Source organism: Fragaria vesca, linkage group LG2 (assembly GCF_000184155.1).
Source record: "Fragaria vesca subsp. vesca linkage group LG2, FraVesHawaii_1.0, whole genome shotgun sequence".
In the NCBI taxonomy this organism is placed as follows: Eukaryota; Viridiplantae; Streptophyta; class Magnoliopsida; order Rosales; family Rosaceae; genus Fragaria; species Fragaria vesca.
This window is the reverse complement of record NC_020492.1, coordinates 12,755,094-12,773,277: the sequence shown is the minus strand read 5'-3', so window position 1 is coordinate 12,773,277 and position 18,184 is coordinate 12,755,094. Positions and strand designations below refer to the sequence as shown.

Here is an 18,184-nt window from a genome sequence, read left to right as displayed (position 1 = left end):
TTTTCGATCGAATTTCCTTGTCTCCACCGTCTAGTATCTAGATATTATTGTGTAGATCATCTCTACAAAATTTCAGCCAATTTAGTGATCGTTAAGGCCCTCAAACTCGAAAAACAAATAAACAGACTGAATTCTGTCCGGTTGTGTTCATACCAGAAAAACTCTAGTTTGAGGGTTGAGCTGGTTGTGTTCGTACCAGAAAAACTCTAGTTTGAGGGTTGAGCTGGTTGTGTTCGTACCGGTTGTGTTATACACAATATTATCTAGATACTAGACGGTGGAGATGAAAAAATGAGAGAGAGAGAGAATTTTGTATATGAATGCCAATTCAACATGATGATTTTTGAGTGGAACTATGCATTCTCATACTTTAACATGGTAATTACAGAACACTTCCGAATGCACATCAGCAAAAATTGGAACACCCAAGGAGTCAGAACTTCATGCAAAATGCTTCGAGGATTGATGGAGCCAAACAGCCAAGAACCAATGACGGCACTAAAATCCCAGAAGCAGGTGATAATGTAACCTCTGTTGATGGGAAAGGCGTGCAACATCAAGGCATTTCATAACTCCAATTGCTTGTGTTTCAACTCTGTTGTGAAAGTTAAGTTTGCCTTATTTTGATCCACAAAACCAATCCTCAAACCATATATGTCATGCCAACCTGCATTAGATGTGAATGAGGTACACTCAAATTTGCAATCCCCCTCCTGCAATTTTTTCTCAAGAAGGCATAAAAGTAATTTATGATTAACTTCTTGATAAACCAGGAATCTTTTCTGGCCCTAATATCCCCATGGCCAAGAAGGTAGACAACCCCAGATTCTTTTGCCTTGCGAATAAAAGACAGTTCCCTCTCAATACTCTGCTCAGCATCAGAAATTTCTGGATCTGTAGGAGGCACTGACCTCACCTCATCAGATGTGCTAGCTTCTGAGATTGGCTTACTCGACTCCTTGTGCTCAGCCAGGAGAGGAACACCTAGTGAGTAAACACTTCCATTGGGAGCTATAAGAACTCTTGAGCAAGAGGACTCATCTTCTGAATCTGTATCCCCATCATCCCCATCACTCTCCAATGACCGCTCCTGAGCTTCCCGACGAATAAATTTCTCAAGGCTTTCAATTAATAACTGTTCAAATGTCTGGTGACTTTCCTTCCTAACATCCTTGTAGCCATACCTATTGAAGTAATAACATCAGACATCTAAACAAATCGTGATGAAAAACAAAAAGGAAAAATACAAAAAAGAGAAACCTTAATACATCAATGACTTCCCCACATCTATAAGAACAATTTTAATGAGGCTGCACTTAGGGTGCTGTGTATCAAGGTTCAGCATTAAATTAGAGACATCTCAAAAGAAACAATAATCAGAAGATATAAGTATTCATTTACACTTGCCCCATAGTTTTGTTCTGAATGTTATATGAGAGAAGTAACTGATGGGTCTTGATATATTTCTTTTCTCTATAGTTCTGCTGTAAGAAATAAGGGTCATTCTTTGGTATTTTGAAACTTTAACCAAAAGGGGTAGGCTTCCGCTAAGGCTTACGTAAACTGATAGTTACTATGGATAGATTCCAAAACTTTGAGCGTTGATCCTTTCAATTTCATTTTTGATGTCTTCAGCCATATTGGTAAGCTTTTGGTCATGTAAAATGGTGTAAAAAAAAACAGACAATTACAGAGCGTCAGATAGAACAAAAACAGTGAAAATAGGTAAACAGATGGTTAAAGGATTACAAGATTTATAGGTTAAGTTTTTTTTTTTTTTCTAGAGTGACCTATAAGATGGGTGGTAATGATTCTCAAGACTTATATTTTAAATTATGGATGTCTGCAAAATTTTAATGTAAGGTTAACCCTGTTAATGGTTAAGGCCTGCACACACACACACACAGACAGAAATATACATACATATCTATATAGACAATTCTGTACAAGATTACCAAAGGCCATAACTTAATCTCCCAACCAGCATTTTCTTTTCTTTATTTTTTTATGTTTTTCTCAAGTGCTTTAGCCAATGCAACTCACAAGTTTGGCATTACCTGGCTATGCAACGAAATATGTGGTAGCTTTTTGGGCAGACACGGCGGAATAGGAACCTTTCACTTTGAGGCACTACAGGAACTGGAACATATTTTATACATACAAATATGACCATTGAGTGGACTGCAGGAAGTGTGGTCAGAAAATGGCCAAAGATTGCTGGTATACCCTTCACTAGCTCATTGTAAAGTAAGCCAATTCCTGGAGCTCTGATGGTCCCAAGATTAGAACCCAATTGCCGCATCAAATCCATTGAAAGCTTTTGCTTTACTTCAGTTTCATACTTAAGCTTGCTCCCGTAGTTCCATATAAACATTATGAAGAACATGATGATAGCAAAGACCAAAATTATCCAACTTCCATCTCCCACACTCCAGAGAACTGATGAGAAAAATGTCAGTTCCAACCCCAGGAAAATTACTAAGAAACTCAGCACAATAACAATGTTTATCTGCCATATAAGAAGCATAACAATTGTTACTAAAATGGTCGTCATCATCATCACTCCTAGCTCAGCAATGCCTGTAGTACAAGAGGATCATTATCGACAAAAAGAATTAAACTTTTAGAATTTAAATTTTAAAACCAGTATTTAAACATGCATGTTCATCTGAAAAGTTAATTGATATAAATTCTTGAAGTACATCAGCAATATGCCTGTATGTTATTCCACAAGTGGGCATTCATAAATTGGTTGTTTCTTAGCTGACACCACATTAGGTATTCCAGATTTTATTATCAAGTTCGATATGTTTTAGAATTTAAGGTTGATAGTTAAGTAGACTGATCTATTGGTTCACGGCAGGAAAACAAAAAATTGGGAGTCATTTATATGGTTTATCCATATGTACACAGCCTCAATCAAGTTGATACTGATGATGGAATTTGTTTCGAACATAGGTAGTTCATCACAAATGTCAATTTCAGTATATAATACTTGGAATTATTTCATTCTTTCAAGTTTTAATTTTCCTTCATAAAAAGGTTTGATCAAGTGAGACGTGTAAATTTTGAAGAAAGAAGAAAAATTTAATTAATTGTATTTCATGTGTTTGTCACCGCCAAAAAAAATAAAATATTCTGACTTTGTAAACCAAGAGACGAAAACTTTCTCCATAAAGAAAAACAGAGTATAGGTTTAAAATTAAAAATATAACAGAAACCTAGAAAGAAGTGACTTAGAAAAGTGAAAGAAAAATCTCACAAAAGGGGAGAAAAATAAACAGTTTTAAGAGAAAAAAAAAAGGAACTTTTATCAGAAAAAGAGGCAATGGTGCAATAGAGGACAACATGAGAACTCAATATATAGTACTAAAAATTGAAGAAAACAGCATTTATCAACTCATCGCAACTTTTTGATCTAGTAATGACTAATGAGGCAGATAGCTAGTAGTTTATGATCTCTAAGGAGACCAAAAATTTGTTCTTTAAAGAATGATATAATTTCAAAATGCAATTGTTTTATTGCGTAGTGCCACAAATTTCGTAACCAAACAACTGAGGAAGTACAATCCAAAAAGAAAACAATTCATTAAGTTCAAAGTGATGAGGACATCACAATCAAACCTTTTTAAAGTTTATGAGCTGAAAGCAATGGAAAAAGAGAGCACCTAATCATTCCCTTTCCATATGGCCTGATTAATTGCTCTCGATATAATATCTGCAGCTTGGAGGGAAAGCTGAGTATGATTCTAGAAGTCCCTAAGCTTTGTGTCCTCTCAAACTTCTGCCTTATGTCTTTTCAGCTTTCCATTTCAGTTTAGAACTTTTAAAAAAAATCTCTTTTATTTGGTCTTTTATGCTTCAGTTTTGGATATTTAAGAGTCCTAATGAGTCTAATGTTAGTTAACATCAGTTATCTTCTCTAGTATAAATAAGTGCATATGAATAATATTATCAGTGTTTTTCTGAATTTTCCTGTGAGAAGCCTAGTTGTGGGTGAGAAACCTGGGAGTGATTCCTAAATCATAGTGATTCCTAGATCATACTGTTCTGTGTGAGTTTAACACCCTAAGCTCTAGAGTTTGTCGATCCTGATTTCTAGGCAGTAGGTTTGACGCATCACATAGTCATATCCAACTAATGAGACATTTTGCAACTATACCTTTAAATGGAACCAACATGCTTTAACAAGATAGTCAGGTCTGTAAATTGCAGTGAGTACTAGTAAGTGAGGGAATGCAAAACAGTTACTCCGGTTTTAAACGGTAATAAACAATTACATTTATGCAAAAGCTTTTGGGTAAGTTCTCTAGAGTAACCCAGCATATTAAATTAAGGATTGAAAATGAATAACAGAGCTGAACAAAAAACAAGATTAAATATTTTGGAGCATAATGAGTATTACCATATGCATTTCCAATCTCATCAATGCTTGAAATGGAGCAGATTGACACCAAGCAAACCACCAGCAAAAACCAATTCACAACAGGGATATAAATCTGCCCCATAAATTTTCGGGAGGTATGTATGATTTTAAGACGAGGGAAACAACCAAGTGCCATTGATTGTTTTATGCATGAAAATGTGGCTGTTGTCATTGCACGACTAGCAATCAATGCTGCAATATTAGCAATGAGGAACACAGGCCAAAAAGCACCAACTGCAGCCAAAGACATCTCAATAATTAATGATCATCCATTACATATGCATGCAATACAAAGTTCAAACCGCAAACATGAAGATAATATGAGTTGGTGACATATCTTTTATGATTTCATAGTTGATAGAATATAAAAGCACTAATGAATGAAACAGGCACCAACACCTGAAAATACATAGAATGTCAAAGAAAGAGACAATGGAGCTTACTTGGAATTGAAGAAAAGAAAGCTTGATCAGCCCCACTGGGATTCTCCATTAGGTATGCAGCTTGACCCAAATATCCCAACATAAGGCAGGGCAAAACAAGGCAAACAAATGTAAGCTGTAAAGGAAAAGAACCCAGTAAATTAAAGCTGTAGTAATCAAGCACAATGATTCTAATTCTTATGTATCAGAGAAAAGTTTAATTTTTCATTCTTTACCTGGACTGATCGCACAGAAAAGTAGCAAAGATCTGCAAACATTGCCTCAGAACCTGAAACATGGTACAAATGTTAGTAGTTAGTTGTCGATGACATTACTACTTTACTACTTAGACTCCCTGTCCATCATATGGGGGAGGGGGGGGGGGGGGGTTGGAACTGGAATCATATTACCACTTGTGAGTGATAATCAACATTTCCATAAATCAATCTTTGAGCTCTTCCAACAACAGCAATACCAAAACTACAACAAGAGGAGTACTTCAATGGCATCTCTTTTCTTTTCCTTTTGTAGACAAATTTTTACCACCTATTTGATACAGGAATAATATTCCTCAATATTTCGAAGCTATGGGATTTCTCCTTTGAATATGAGAAAATTTGAAAACTAAAGGAGCTGGGATTGTGGAACAGGGTAAAGCCATAAAATTTCAACCAATGTTGACTTTCATTTAGCTAAGGGATTATACTGGCAGGCAGCTATAAGAGGTCTTTTTCATAAGCTATATTAGAAGATTTAGTATTAACCCTCTGGTGTATCTGGTATATTGGACTACTTATCCATATTTTGATCTAATTGAAGTTTTATTTAGAAGTTCATAATGCCAGTCATTTTCCATTCTCATTTCCCAACATGAAGCAACTTATTCATAAGGAAGGTTCTAACGGCAAAGACCTTTATTGTCCGCTGAAACACAAAATCTCAAATTTTTGATTGCTTGTAACTTTTCTTACAAGTTCTTTAACCAAATACGACTTTAATCAACTAATTTGTTGATCATATTCCCCAGATAATAATTGGAAATAACAAGGGAAATTCAATGAGTTCAACATCTGCAATTGCAGATGTAGGAGCTATCCCGATATCCTTGTGGTAAACCTTTAATTTCCTCCTGAGACTATTGACAATCTTTCTCATAAAATTGCTGAGCAACTGCTCTTCTTTATTACAAATAATACTTGTCACTGACCACACATTTTAAATTTCACTTAACTGATCATCATCTTTAATATATATACCTTTTACATATGTAGATTCCTCACACCAACTTCTTTTAGGATTTAGCTTCGGTTTCATAGACAAGCATTTGAAAGATATTGCTTTAATTCTTGACTAGAAAGGGCATCCCATCCATTTTATTTCTCTTCTTACTTTTCAGACACCAATAATGAATATCAAACTCTGTGATTTTGTCAATTCTCAAGTAACATAATAATACCAGTTACTGAAAACCTAAACAAAGTGGAGTGCCAAGATCACTCCCTAAAGAAAATTATTCAAGTGTCACTGTTTCATAATCTAACATGTAACAGTTATATCTGCTTTGCGCAGAGGTGTAACCAACATTTAAAATCAGGGTTGCGTAATTTACAGGGACATATATAAGAATATTAAAGCATCAACACAAAAGCAAAAGTTTCAAGATTTGTTACCAGTTGCACATAGAAGACAACCCCCAAGAGAATACCAGGCTTTAGTTGAGTTCCTCTTGAAGAAGTAATAGATGTGAATAGGATTGAAGGCCCTCAAGACACTGCTGTCATACTGAACAATGTTGTAAATACCAATACCCCCAAGGGAACAAAACCATATGAATAAGGCAGGGCCTACAGCAAGTCCCACTTTACTTGTCCCAAATTTCTGTACACTGAACAAGATTATAAGAAACGCAACTGAAATCATCACCACTTGATCTGCACCCAAAGACACAAAGGAGTACTAAAAGCTTAAGATCGTGGTTAAATTAAAGAAGCTCAATAAAATTTAGGATGAAGAAACAAGAGGGCGGATGAGAGAGAGAGAGTGATTTATACAGAGAGAGAGAGAGAGAGAGAGAGAGAGAGAGTAAGTTAGGAAAGTAGTAGTAGTAGTAGAGAGAGAGAGAGAGAGAGAGAGAGAGAGAGAGAGAAATTTGGAAGAAAATAAGAGGTCCAACAGTTAGCCACTTAAAAAAGCTGTTTACATGAATGAGGAATGCCTGACTTGTACATGCTATAGAACTATCTATATTTAAGAGCATGTTGTACTAATAGAAATTGTTAGAACATGTAATAATTTAAACTAAATAAAAAGTACAATAGCCATAAGGAGAAGGAAAGAGAACAAAAATTAAATAAAATCTTCAAACTAATCTAGTTACTTAAACCATAAAGCTGGGGCACTATGTCAGATCTTATAAGACATACTTTACATCATAACCAAATAAATCACTGTCATTTCTAAAGTTGTTTCCCTAAAAAATCTTGACGAGTTAATAACTTGTACCTTATGTGTAATAAGTACTGAAAACAACTGTGGGAGATAGTCAGGTTCATGGCATCCTTATAGGTTTCTACTTCTCAGCAATTTAAGAATTATAATCTTTCTTCCATTATTCTTAACTGGGAAGCAGCTATAGTATAAGCCCCTAAGCTTTGATTTTCAGTTTTTCACTAAAAGATGAGCTGCTATGCCTTTATCCCTAGCTGCCCTCATTAGTTATTTAAAGCGGACTCCTTGTGCGCCTCCTTGTACTTTGCTTTTTTTTCTTTTTTTTTCCAATACAATGCTGTTACTAAAAAAAAAAAAAATAATAATAATATAATAAAATAAATAAAACTAGACTGTAATTTTATTAAAACCAAACTGTATCTGTATGTATTCTGAAATCTGAATGCCTATGCTAAGCATACTGCAAGCCATACCATCTCCAAGGAAAAAATCAAACATGTATAATGTAACATGCCAACCGTATACAAATCCAAAATAAAATAAATAAAACAAAAAGAAAGTCAACAATGTTAAAAAAAATTCAGATTTGCTTTATAGATTAAACAATACCCTGATTAATTGCCTCTACTCCAACCTTTAGACCACCAACAGCTGAAACTACTGCATAGAGAAAAGCAAGTAAATGAAGATCAATGATGGTATTAGAAAGCATTACAACAATCACGCAAAATCCACCAAAAGAAACATGAGATCCAAAACAACCACAAAAGTAGTTCCTCTTGTCATCAAATCATTAGAAGATTGATCATGAGCCACAGGACCAAAATAATAAACAGAGAAAATACCGGACATTGCTGGTGTAACAACGCCATCAGCTATCACCATAGAAGTACCAGCAAGCACTAACATGAGAAGAAGCTTCTTCAGAGTAAGAGAAGCTTCAAGCCTTTCCTTTATTTTCAAAGATCTCTCAAGTTCAGGAGATGGCACCTTTAGCCTGAAGCTTGATATGCGGGCATCTGATGGGAGCTGATTTGGAAGAAGGCTGACCTTAGCATGTCGGCAGATCAATGAGTACAAAGCAAAAGTACCACCTGGAACAGTTAAAATCAGGACATTTGAAGTGAACATGAGAGAGAGAGAGAGAGGGAGAGAGAGGCATGCGTACCTTCACCGTCATCATTAGCCCAAAGAACAACGAGAACATACTTAAGCAAGGGGATCAAAATTAAGGTGTAGAGGACCAGTGACAAAGCGCCGAGAACATCTTCGTTTCCATTAATAGGTGCCTTGCTAAACATGACACTGAAGGTATACAAGGGACTTGTTCCAACATCACCAAATACAACCCCTAGGGTCTGGAAAGCTATTACTAATTTCCTTCCAAGACTGTAATCCTGCAGTTATTATTTCAAATTTCACATCACACAAACTCCAAACTCTACTCTATCTAATGTCAAGCAAGCAAGAGAATGGACCTCGTATTCGTTTCGGAGAGCGCCGGGGACCTCCAGGGCTTCCACATCGAATGAATCGATGCGAGGGCCAGTGCGGATCAGCCGCTGCTCCGCATTATCGTCGTCTTCATCGTCCTCCGAATCCATCACGGTGGTGCGGTGCTGGTCCTCGTCCTCGTCTTCATCGATCTCGGACTCGTCCTCATCCTGAAACACCCACCGGGACTCCATGGAGTCCATGGATCCTGCTCCGCCGTTCATCTCCTCGTCACCCATCACCAACCACTACAGAATTTCACTCTTGCTTCCTTCTTTTTCTTCCTTTTTTTTTTTTTGTAAACAAACCACGCTTTTCACAGACTCGAGACCCCTCCTTTCATTTTTGTACCTCATTTATTCAAAATTATATATATTTTCTTTTTAGAACAAATGGCTGGTACGTGTACTCTCCTAATAAAATCTCAAATACAAAACAATTGTTCTTTGATGATAAAATAATGCACTCATTTAAATCTCTTAAACCGTAAAACGTAGACAATTCTAACTTTGTTTTTAGAATGACGAGAGTCTCTCTAGCTACTAGTGTTCCCCAGCGGCGGCGGCTCTAATGACACGTAAACTTATTTGAAATGAAATTTATCAAGAATGAAAGAGAGAATGAATGAGAGACGGAATGGAATAGTATGCGGAGATTTCAATTTCATTGAGTTGTTTACTTACCATATGAAATTAGAATAAGAATGTAATTAATTACTATTTTAATTACTAATATACCCATGAAAAAATAAACTACACTTTTCGATCACTCTCAACACAATCTTTTTCCTATATGTTGATTTAGGTTTGTTTGTCATTTTGATTGTCTCAGTTGATAAGTTATGTATAATAAACAAACCAGATAGACTATTTCGATTCAGTGTATTAATTGTAATCATGTGGTTACATATTAATAAATAATATAATACAAAGGTTACGTGGTTATATTGCAATCTCGTCTTTGCATAAACTATTTTCTACCATGATTTATCAAAATCATTCGGACCTAGTACTAGCATTTTGGGTGTTTCTCAAACCGCAAGTTGCAAGGGTTGAACAACAAAATTAAGACATCATACTTTTATGGGTTAATTCCCACTAGCCCTAATTTTAAGAATTTTATTCCCACCAACAAAATCAAATTTTAAAATTCTCAAGAGCCAACTTAAACAACAAAAAGATAATTACACCATTAATAAATTAAATAAACTATAATATACCATTATAAGGGTCTATTATGAAATCAAGATTCTATGATCGTTGACGGGAATCCGGCAACCGTTGACCGGAGTAGAGGTTCTATTGAGGGCAATATGAGGTTCTATTGGGGGCAATAGGGGTTTTGTCGGGGTGTCTATTGGGGGTAGTAGGGGTTTTGTCAATGTGTCTATTAAGGGTTGTAGAGGGTCTGCCGGGTTGTCTATTGGGAACAGTAGAGGGTCTATTGGAAGTAGTAGGGGTTCTGTCGAGTTATCTATTGGGGACAGTAGGTGGTCGATATGTCAGGAGGAGGGGGTCTATTTGAGGTAGTATGAGATTTATTGGGAGTAGTAGGAGGTCTGTCAAAGAGTCTATTGAGGGCAGTAAAAGGTCTATTGAGGGTAGTATGAGGTCTGTTGGATGGTCTATTACGAGCAGTAAAGGATCTGTCAGGGGGTTTATTTAGGACAATATAGGGCCTACTAAGAAAAGAAAACAAATCCAATGTAATATAAAAATTTCTCTCTTGTTTGTTGTTTGTTTTCGATTCACTTCTAAGAACCAAGTCGACTTTCATTCTCAAAATAATAAAAAGAATAAATCTATAGTAGAAATATATTATTGCTTCCCTATACTCTTATCTCTCACCATCGATCTACTAAGGCCTAGTTTGGGACAGCTGTGCTGTGAGAATAATTGCTTATGAAATTGTTGTAAAAAGAATTGCTTCTGGAATTGCTATGAGAGGAATTAGCTGAGCTGTTTGGTAAACTGTTTTTAAAAGTGTTGTGAGAACTAAAAAACAATTTTGAGTGTTTGATATAAAAATAGAAACTCTTTTAGATAGCTATGATGACCAAAATGGGCATACATGTTATCTCCTCTTCTTTTTTTACTTTTCCCCCCCTTATTTTCGCTCTTTTAGCTTCCATCCCACCATTGATCATCACGTCCAAAAACTATGAGCTCTTACAACCAAGCAACAACCCCATGAGATGTGATCCCCTTTTCAGATCCATGAGATGTGATCCCCTTTTCAACTCTTAAACCCAGATTTGGTGGTCTCATCTCCTACTCACCCAAACCACCCTCTAACTTTTCTCTGATCCCCAACAGGAGCTTCACCTCCATGAACAATGATTTTCATTTTGCAGACCAATTATAGGAACTATGAAGGACAAAGGAAAGGATGAGGGATGTACCCATGAAATTTTTTGGGTTTGTATCGGTAGAACATAGAGTTTCTGTTGGTGAGGAAGAGTAAAGTGAGAATCAAAGAGGCTGGGTTGTTTAGTTAATGACTTAAAAGAGGATGGTACTAAATATGAACAAGTGTTCTTTTCAGAAGGAATAAGGGCAGAATAGGATTTAGGAAAGATTCATTTAACCATTCCGTGTTTCTGAAATTGATTCCTGCAAAAGCACCTCTTACCCTGCTTCTACAAAACCCGCTTTTAAGAGAATCTATTCCTCTAGAATCAGTTCTACGGGTGGTTACTAAACACCTCAGGTTGGCTCCAAAATCACTTTTGACCCTAAATGCAGTTTCAAAATCGTCCCAAACTAGGCCTAAGTTGGGTAAATAAGAAACTGTTTGTGTTGCAAACAAATTGTTAGTTTCAGTAATATACAAAATAAACCACCATGGACATAGTAACACCGTGAGGTGCCTTAACTACCCTAAGACTATATAACAGACCCACACAAAGATAGACCTGGAGATATTGAAACAGCATGGTCACCTCCCATTTGGGCTTTCATTCGTGACTCAACTCATATCAAAGTGACAACATCATTCCAAATGTTAAGCATCACAATGGAAAAGAGAAATTAAAACACATCATTTTATCAGAGTAGTGTTACATGCACCAAAACATTATACCAAATGATGTGGCGTCATGGCATCTACACGTCATCACCTTTAATTGCAAATTTCTAAAATATCTAGCTTTTATTTTATTTTTAAATTACCCTAAAAATATAATAGTAACAATCCTAATAATAAGTAGTTTCCTTATATGAATGAAAGAGTTTATGGGATTTAACCTAGGCTAACCATCAAAACGTATTGCAAAAAACCACTTTTCTTATCATCTTGTTACGGGGAAGATGAAGATTGCTCTGATTCAAAGCAGTTCAGCGCCTCCCATGACCTTGCACATTTGGATCTTGAAGTTGCGAAAGCGATTTGTAATCAATATAGAATTTACAATGCTGATATCACTCTTAGGTTTGATGAAACTGATGATGATCTCATATATGTAATTGAAGGCAGTAGGGCATACATGATCTCATTAAACCTATCTTTCTCAAACTCTGAGTTGATGATATCAAGTCGAGCAAACACATATCTTCATGGCTTCATCTCATCTTGGGAAACTTCCTATTTTAGATCAAAAATGGATACACTGTTGTTCTGTCATAACAAGATCAGAAGAAGAAACTAGATGTACGTCTCAGCTATGTACTTTATATGTTGAGTTCATCCGAATATCCATATGGAGTTATGGACACATAATTGTAAAGCCAGATCTGGGTGCTACGAGTTGATAACCATACGGGATTGGAAACCAATATATGAATTTTTGTGATTTTAATTCCTTTTATTTATTTTTATTTCCATTGAAAATCAAAAAGTTTATTAAGTTAGAAGTATTAGGTTTAAGATGATGATGTGGTGTGTGGTATAACATTTTTGTATAATTTTTTGGTGTCTTTAGCATTTTCCATTTTATCATCATTGCTTCGGCAAGCAATTCAAATTGCCCCTTTTGGGCAACAACGATCATCAATTCCAAAATTAGGGCCATTGCCCAAAAAAACCGATATGCTTCATTTTCATCTCCAGATCTCAGGTCCGACGACCTTTGAGGATGCCAGATTTGACATCCCAGAGGCGGAGGGGTTTTGTCGTCGGAGGCGGAGACCAAGAAGCGGAGTCAATGAGAAGGGGAGGTCATAAACGCGCTGGTCGTGGCTCACGAAGGCTGGGAAGGAGTCATCGTCGGCGATGGAGTAGGTGTGGATGGTCTTCTCAGCGGAGGAGGAGCCGAGGAGGTGGCTGTTGGAGGGAGAGAGAGAGAGAGAGAGAGAGAGAGAGAGAGAGAGAGAGAGAGAGAGAGAGAGAGAGAGAGAGAGAGAGAGAGAGAGAGAGAGAGAGAGAGAGAAGAGAAGAGAGAAGAGAGAGGANAGAGAGAGAGAGAGANAGANAAGNGAGAGANAGGANAAGGTANAAGGTAGAAGTAAGAAGAGAAGTAGAGAANAGGAGAANAANGGAAAGAGGAGAAATAAAGNGGTAGTAAACTAAAACGGGGGGGTAAAACGGTAAAAACGGGGTAAAAACGTACGGGGGGGGTAACGGTAAAACGGGTAAAACGGTTAAACTAAACGGGGGGGTAAAACGTAAAACGGTAACGGGGGGGGTAAAAAAACGGTAACGGGGTAAACGGTAAAACGGTAGGGTAAAAAACGGTACGGGTAAAAGGGGTAAACGGTAAACGGGTAAACGGTAAAGGTAAGTAAACGGGTAAACGGGTAAACGGTAAAACGGTAACGGGTAAACGTAACGGTAACGGTAACGGTTACCGGTAACGGTAACGGTAACGGTAACGGTAAGGTACGGTACGGTAACGGTACGGTAAGGTAACGGTAACGGTAACGGTAACGGTTAACGGTAACGGTACGTAAGGTAACGGTAGGTAACGGTACGGTACGTACGACGACGACGTACGTAGTAACGTACGTACGTACGTACGTAGGTAGGTACGTAACGGTACGGTAACGGTAACGGTACGAACGGTAACGGTACGTAAGTAACGTACGGTAACGTAACGTAACGTACGGTACGGTAACGTAACGTACGACGTAGTAGTACGAGTAGAGTACGTAGTAGTAGACGTAGAGTAGAGTACGTAGTAGTTACGTACGAGAGAGAGACGAGAGTACTAGGTAGGTAGTTACGTACGTAAGTAAGTACGAAGTTAGAGGAGAGAGAAGAGAGAGAGAGAGNGAGAGNGAGAGAGAGAGAGAGAGAGGGAGTTTTGGGAAGAGAGGGTATTATGGTCAACAAAAATAAGTAGAATATTGAAAATTTGGTTAGTGGGAACAACACTCTAAGAGTGTACATGGTTGATGGAAATTTTATAATCTAATTTTGTTAGTGGAAAAAAATCTATAAATTTAGGATTATAGTGAGAATTTTCTATACTTTGATATATTTTAGTAATATTATATTTAAATCAAGCAAGCAATTTTATAAATAAAAAATTAAACAACTTCCACAAATAATATATTATTAGCATATAAAAAAGAAGCCTTTAAGAAAAAAAAATTGAAATTATTAGCATCTTAAACAAATTCCTCAATATTATTAGCACTAGGCTCTATACCCGCGATACTCTCATATCGAAAACGTTTTCAATATATAGTTTTTTTTTTTCTCATTTGTAACTGTTTTTTTTTCTTCTCATTTTATGAAGTTGGTGGGTAGTGGGGATTGAGGAGTTTTTTGGTAGTTAAAACTCTCACCCGTTGTAGTTATCTCTTTCTCGTTGTAATGGTTTTCTCTGGCTTGAGAATTATTAATATTAGCCTCTATATCCGCGATACTCGAGTGTCAAAAACGTTTTCAATATATAGTTTTTTTTTCTCATTTGTAACTGTTTTTTTAATTTATTTTTTATTTTATGAAGTTAGTGGGTAGTGGGGATTGGGGAGTTTTTTTGGCAGTTAAAACTCTCACCCATTGCAGTTATCTTTTTCTTACTTTCTCTCCTCAGTTATCTCCTTTTTTATTTATCTTGTTTTTATTTTATTTTATTTTTTTATCTCTTTACCATAATAACCTTCGTGTTTGGTTGCAAGGGTAATGTGATAGCTGGGCCAAATAGGCAGTTCACATTTTAGTGAATTTGTTGATCGCTCGGCTTTATTAGAGTAGAGATAATAAAATTAAAGAAGGATTTTCGGTATAAAGTTCATTTTACCATTTCTAATCCCACTTCTCTCTTGGTATTACAATTCAGGGTTGTTAAGGAATTGATTCCTTATTAGGAGGTGGGATCCACACCCATAAACGCTGGAATTCTCCTCTGAACGGAATCATTCCCTCGCTTTTCAATTTCATTCCAAGTAAAAACGTGCCCTAAATTTGTTGCCTGAATTGGAGGGGTCTTCCTTTCTTTCGGGTGATCTTGATGATGGAGGTGGTGGGGGTTTTCCTCCGTTGTCCTCTTCGTGCACCAATCGGATCTTGGTCTGATTTTTTTCTTTTGTTCCTTCTTGGTCTTGTTGGGATCGGTGGTTTCTCTGCCTCTGTGATGTGCGGCAACACATGGTGTTGTGTATGGAAGAAAGGTTTCTAGTCCGATGTTTAAAATTCTTTGTTGGAATGTGAGGGGTGTTGGAGGTAAAAAATTTAGATGATCTGTTTCCGATATTATTAAGTTACATAAAATGGATATTCTCATTATTTGTGAGCCTCGTGTTTCTTTTTCTAAGGCTAAGAGATTTCTTAAGAAGAATGGATTCCCTAATGCTGGAGGACGCAAGGGGTTTCTGTAGTTGGATCTTATATGACAAAAATAAAGCTGCTATTTCTTTCATTGATAGCAATTCTCAGTCTGTTACTATCAAGGTGGTGGTGAATAATCAGGAATGGCTTCTTACTGTCATTTTTGCTAGTCCTACTCAATCTGTGAGAAGCAAGCTTTGGAATTATCTCTCCACCTTTGCTTTAACAGTTTAGTTCCCTTGGTTAATTATTGGTGATTTTAATGAGCTTTATAGTAGTGCTGATAAAAATAGTGGATCTTTGGCAGGCAAGTTTGGGGGAATGAGAACCTGGGTTGATAATTTTGGTTTGATTGATGTTGGATTTCGAGGTCCGGAATTTACCTGGACCAATAATACTGTTAGGGAGAGGTTGGGTAGGAGTTTTTGCTCTGATGCTTGGAGATTTGCTTTTCCTGAAGCTTTTTTGCAGCATCTTCCTCGATTGAAATCTGATAATTGCCCCATTCTTTTGCAACTATTTTCTAATGTGGTTTTTCTTGGTATTAATAAACCTTTTAGGTTTCAAGCCATGTGGATGCAGGAGGAGACTTATCATGATTTTGTGAAGAAGAATTGGCGCGCAAAGCTATAATGGTGATGTGATCGGCAAGGTTAATAGACTCTCTTCTGATCTTCAAGAGTGGAACACCAAAGTAGTGGGCAATATTTTTAGGAGGAAAAGGAAGTTATTAGCTCGAATCTGATAAATAATCCTTTTCTTATCAATCTTAAGGAGGATCTCATTAAGGAGTACGAACAATTTAGAGATCAAGAAGCTTTATTTTGGCAGCAGAAATTCCGGGTTTCTTGGCTTCAAAATGGTGACAGGAACACTAAATTTTTCCATCTATCAACTTTAATAAGAAGAAGGAGCAATAAAATTGAAGGTTTACTTGATCAATCTGGTGAGTTGTGCATTGAGTTGAAAGGTATGAAGGAAATTGCTGCCAATTTTTTCAAGTCTCTTTTTACTCATAATCCTGCTGAGGACCTTAATTTCATTATTCCTCGTCTTTTTCCTTGCTTGGAGTCCAATGCTATGAATTGGATGAATAGAGATGTTTCTGTTGGTGAAGCCCATATAGCAATTTTTAGTATTGCCAACCTTAAAGCTCCTGGAATGGATGGATTTCCTGCTTTATTCTTTCAAAAGCATTGGTCCTTATTGTCTAATGAAATTTTCAGCTTGGTCTTTAAGGAGCAATTTTTAGTATTGGCAGCCTTAAAGCTCCTGGAATGGATGGATTTTCTGCTTTATTCTTTCAAAAGCATTGGTCCTTATTGTCTAATGAAATTTTCAGCTTGGTCTTTAATGCTTTCTATACTGGAGTTGTCCCAAGTAGCCCTTAATCATACTCTTATAGCTCTTGTTCCTAAGGTGCCTTGACCCCAAGATATGACTCTTTTCAGGCCAATCAGCCTATGCTCTACTCTTTGTAAGGTTATTTCCAAAGTGATAGTGGCTAGGTTGCGCCCATATCGTTCTGATCTTATTGGTCCTAATCAAGCCAGCTTTGTACCAGGTAGGTAAATTTCTGATAACATTATCATTGCTCAAGAGGTTCGTCATAAGTTTCGGCACTCAAAGGGGTCGAAGGGTTTTATGGCCTGGAAAATTGACCTCTCTAAAGCTTATGATAGGCTTCATTGGAATTTTATTGAAACTGTTCTTGTGGAAGCTCATATTCCAGGAAGTCTTATCAAACTAATTATGAGCTGTGTCTCCACTACAAGTTTCCACGTTTGCGTCAATGGTGAGCTTTCTCCTTCTTTTAAAGCAAGTAAAGGTATAAGGCAGGGTGATCCCCTATTCCCTTATCTTTTTGTTCTTTGCATGGAAAAACTTTCACATCTTATTCATTGTGCTGTTGGTGAGGGAAAATGGAAACATTTGAAAGCTTCTGGATCCGGTCCTTTTATCTCTCACTTGTTCTTTGCAGATGATTTAATTATGTTTTCCAAAGCTTGCTGCTCTCAGGCTAGAATCCTAAAGAAATGTTTGGACTTTTGTAACCTTTCTGGTCAGGAAGTTAGTTTCAGTAAATCTATGTTGTTTTGTTCTCCTAATACTAGTAGGAAGCTAGCTCGAAAATTTAGTAGGATATGTGGATCTGCCCTCACTGATAATCTGAGAAAGTTTAGAATTCTCAATTTCTCAAGGACTTTTGGGTTAGTTTAAAATTGAAGAGTTGGTTTTCACGTTCTGGGAAGGGTGTGAAAGGGAGAAAGTTTAGAATTCTCAATTTCTCAACTGGAAATCCGTTGATCAAGGGATCAAGGTGGGTATTATAATTTGTTCACCTACCCATCATCAAATGCCTTAACTAGCAATCGTTTTTCTTTTATTTGTTTACCAGATACTTCATTGGTTATGCTCATCGAGACAAGCTATGGTACTGGGATGTAGATCCTACTTTTATTTTGCATGTACTTGAACAAAAATTACAATGTTATGAATCAAATTACAACATTGAGAACAAATTTACCAAATTTATTTACACTATTTACATGAAAGTTAAAAAAAATTACAACTATGAGAACAGAGTGTGGCTATCAGGACGTCCTAATTTGCTCACTATACCTCTCATTCTCTTTACACCTCCTTTTTACTTTTCAATATAAGTATTTGCTCACTAAACCTA

The 18,184-nt window shown here is 36.7% G+C and overlaps 1 protein-coding gene across 1 annotated transcript; it reads right to left on the bottom strand.

Moving 5' to 3' along the window:
* Window positions 1–288: 288 nt before the first annotated feature.
* Window positions 289–9,029, bottom strand: LOC101298488 (potassium transporter 7-like). The gene is made up of 10 exons (XM_004292435.1): window positions 8,775–9,029; window positions 8,465–8,693; window positions 8,142–8,390; window positions 7,906–7,956; window positions 6,519–6,779; window positions 5,085–5,137; window positions 4,870–4,984; window positions 4,406–4,660; window positions 2,058–2,580; window positions 289–1,184 (listed from the first exon to the last, which is right to left on the bottom strand). The coding sequence occupies exons 1-10, from the start codon at window positions 9,027–9,029 to the stop codon at window positions 644–646; spliced, it is 2,532 nt and encodes an 843-aa protein (XP_004292483.1). The 3' UTR covers window positions 289–643.
* Window positions 9,030–18,184: the final 9,155 nt, after the last annotated feature.

Coding starts and splice junctions, on each gene's coding strand:
- LOC101298488 (XM_004292435.1), bottom strand. CDS start 9,029: ATGGGTGACGAGGAGATGAACGGCGGAGCAGGATCCATGGACTCCATG. Junction 8,694..8,774: donor CTCTCCGAAACGAATACGAG/GTCCATTCTCTT, acceptor TAATAACTGCAG/GATTACAGTCTTGGAAGGAA. Junction 4,661..4,869: donor TTTCTTTTCTTCAATTCCAA/GTAAGCTCCATT, acceptor CTTTGGCTGCAG/TTGGTGCTTTTTGGCCTGTG.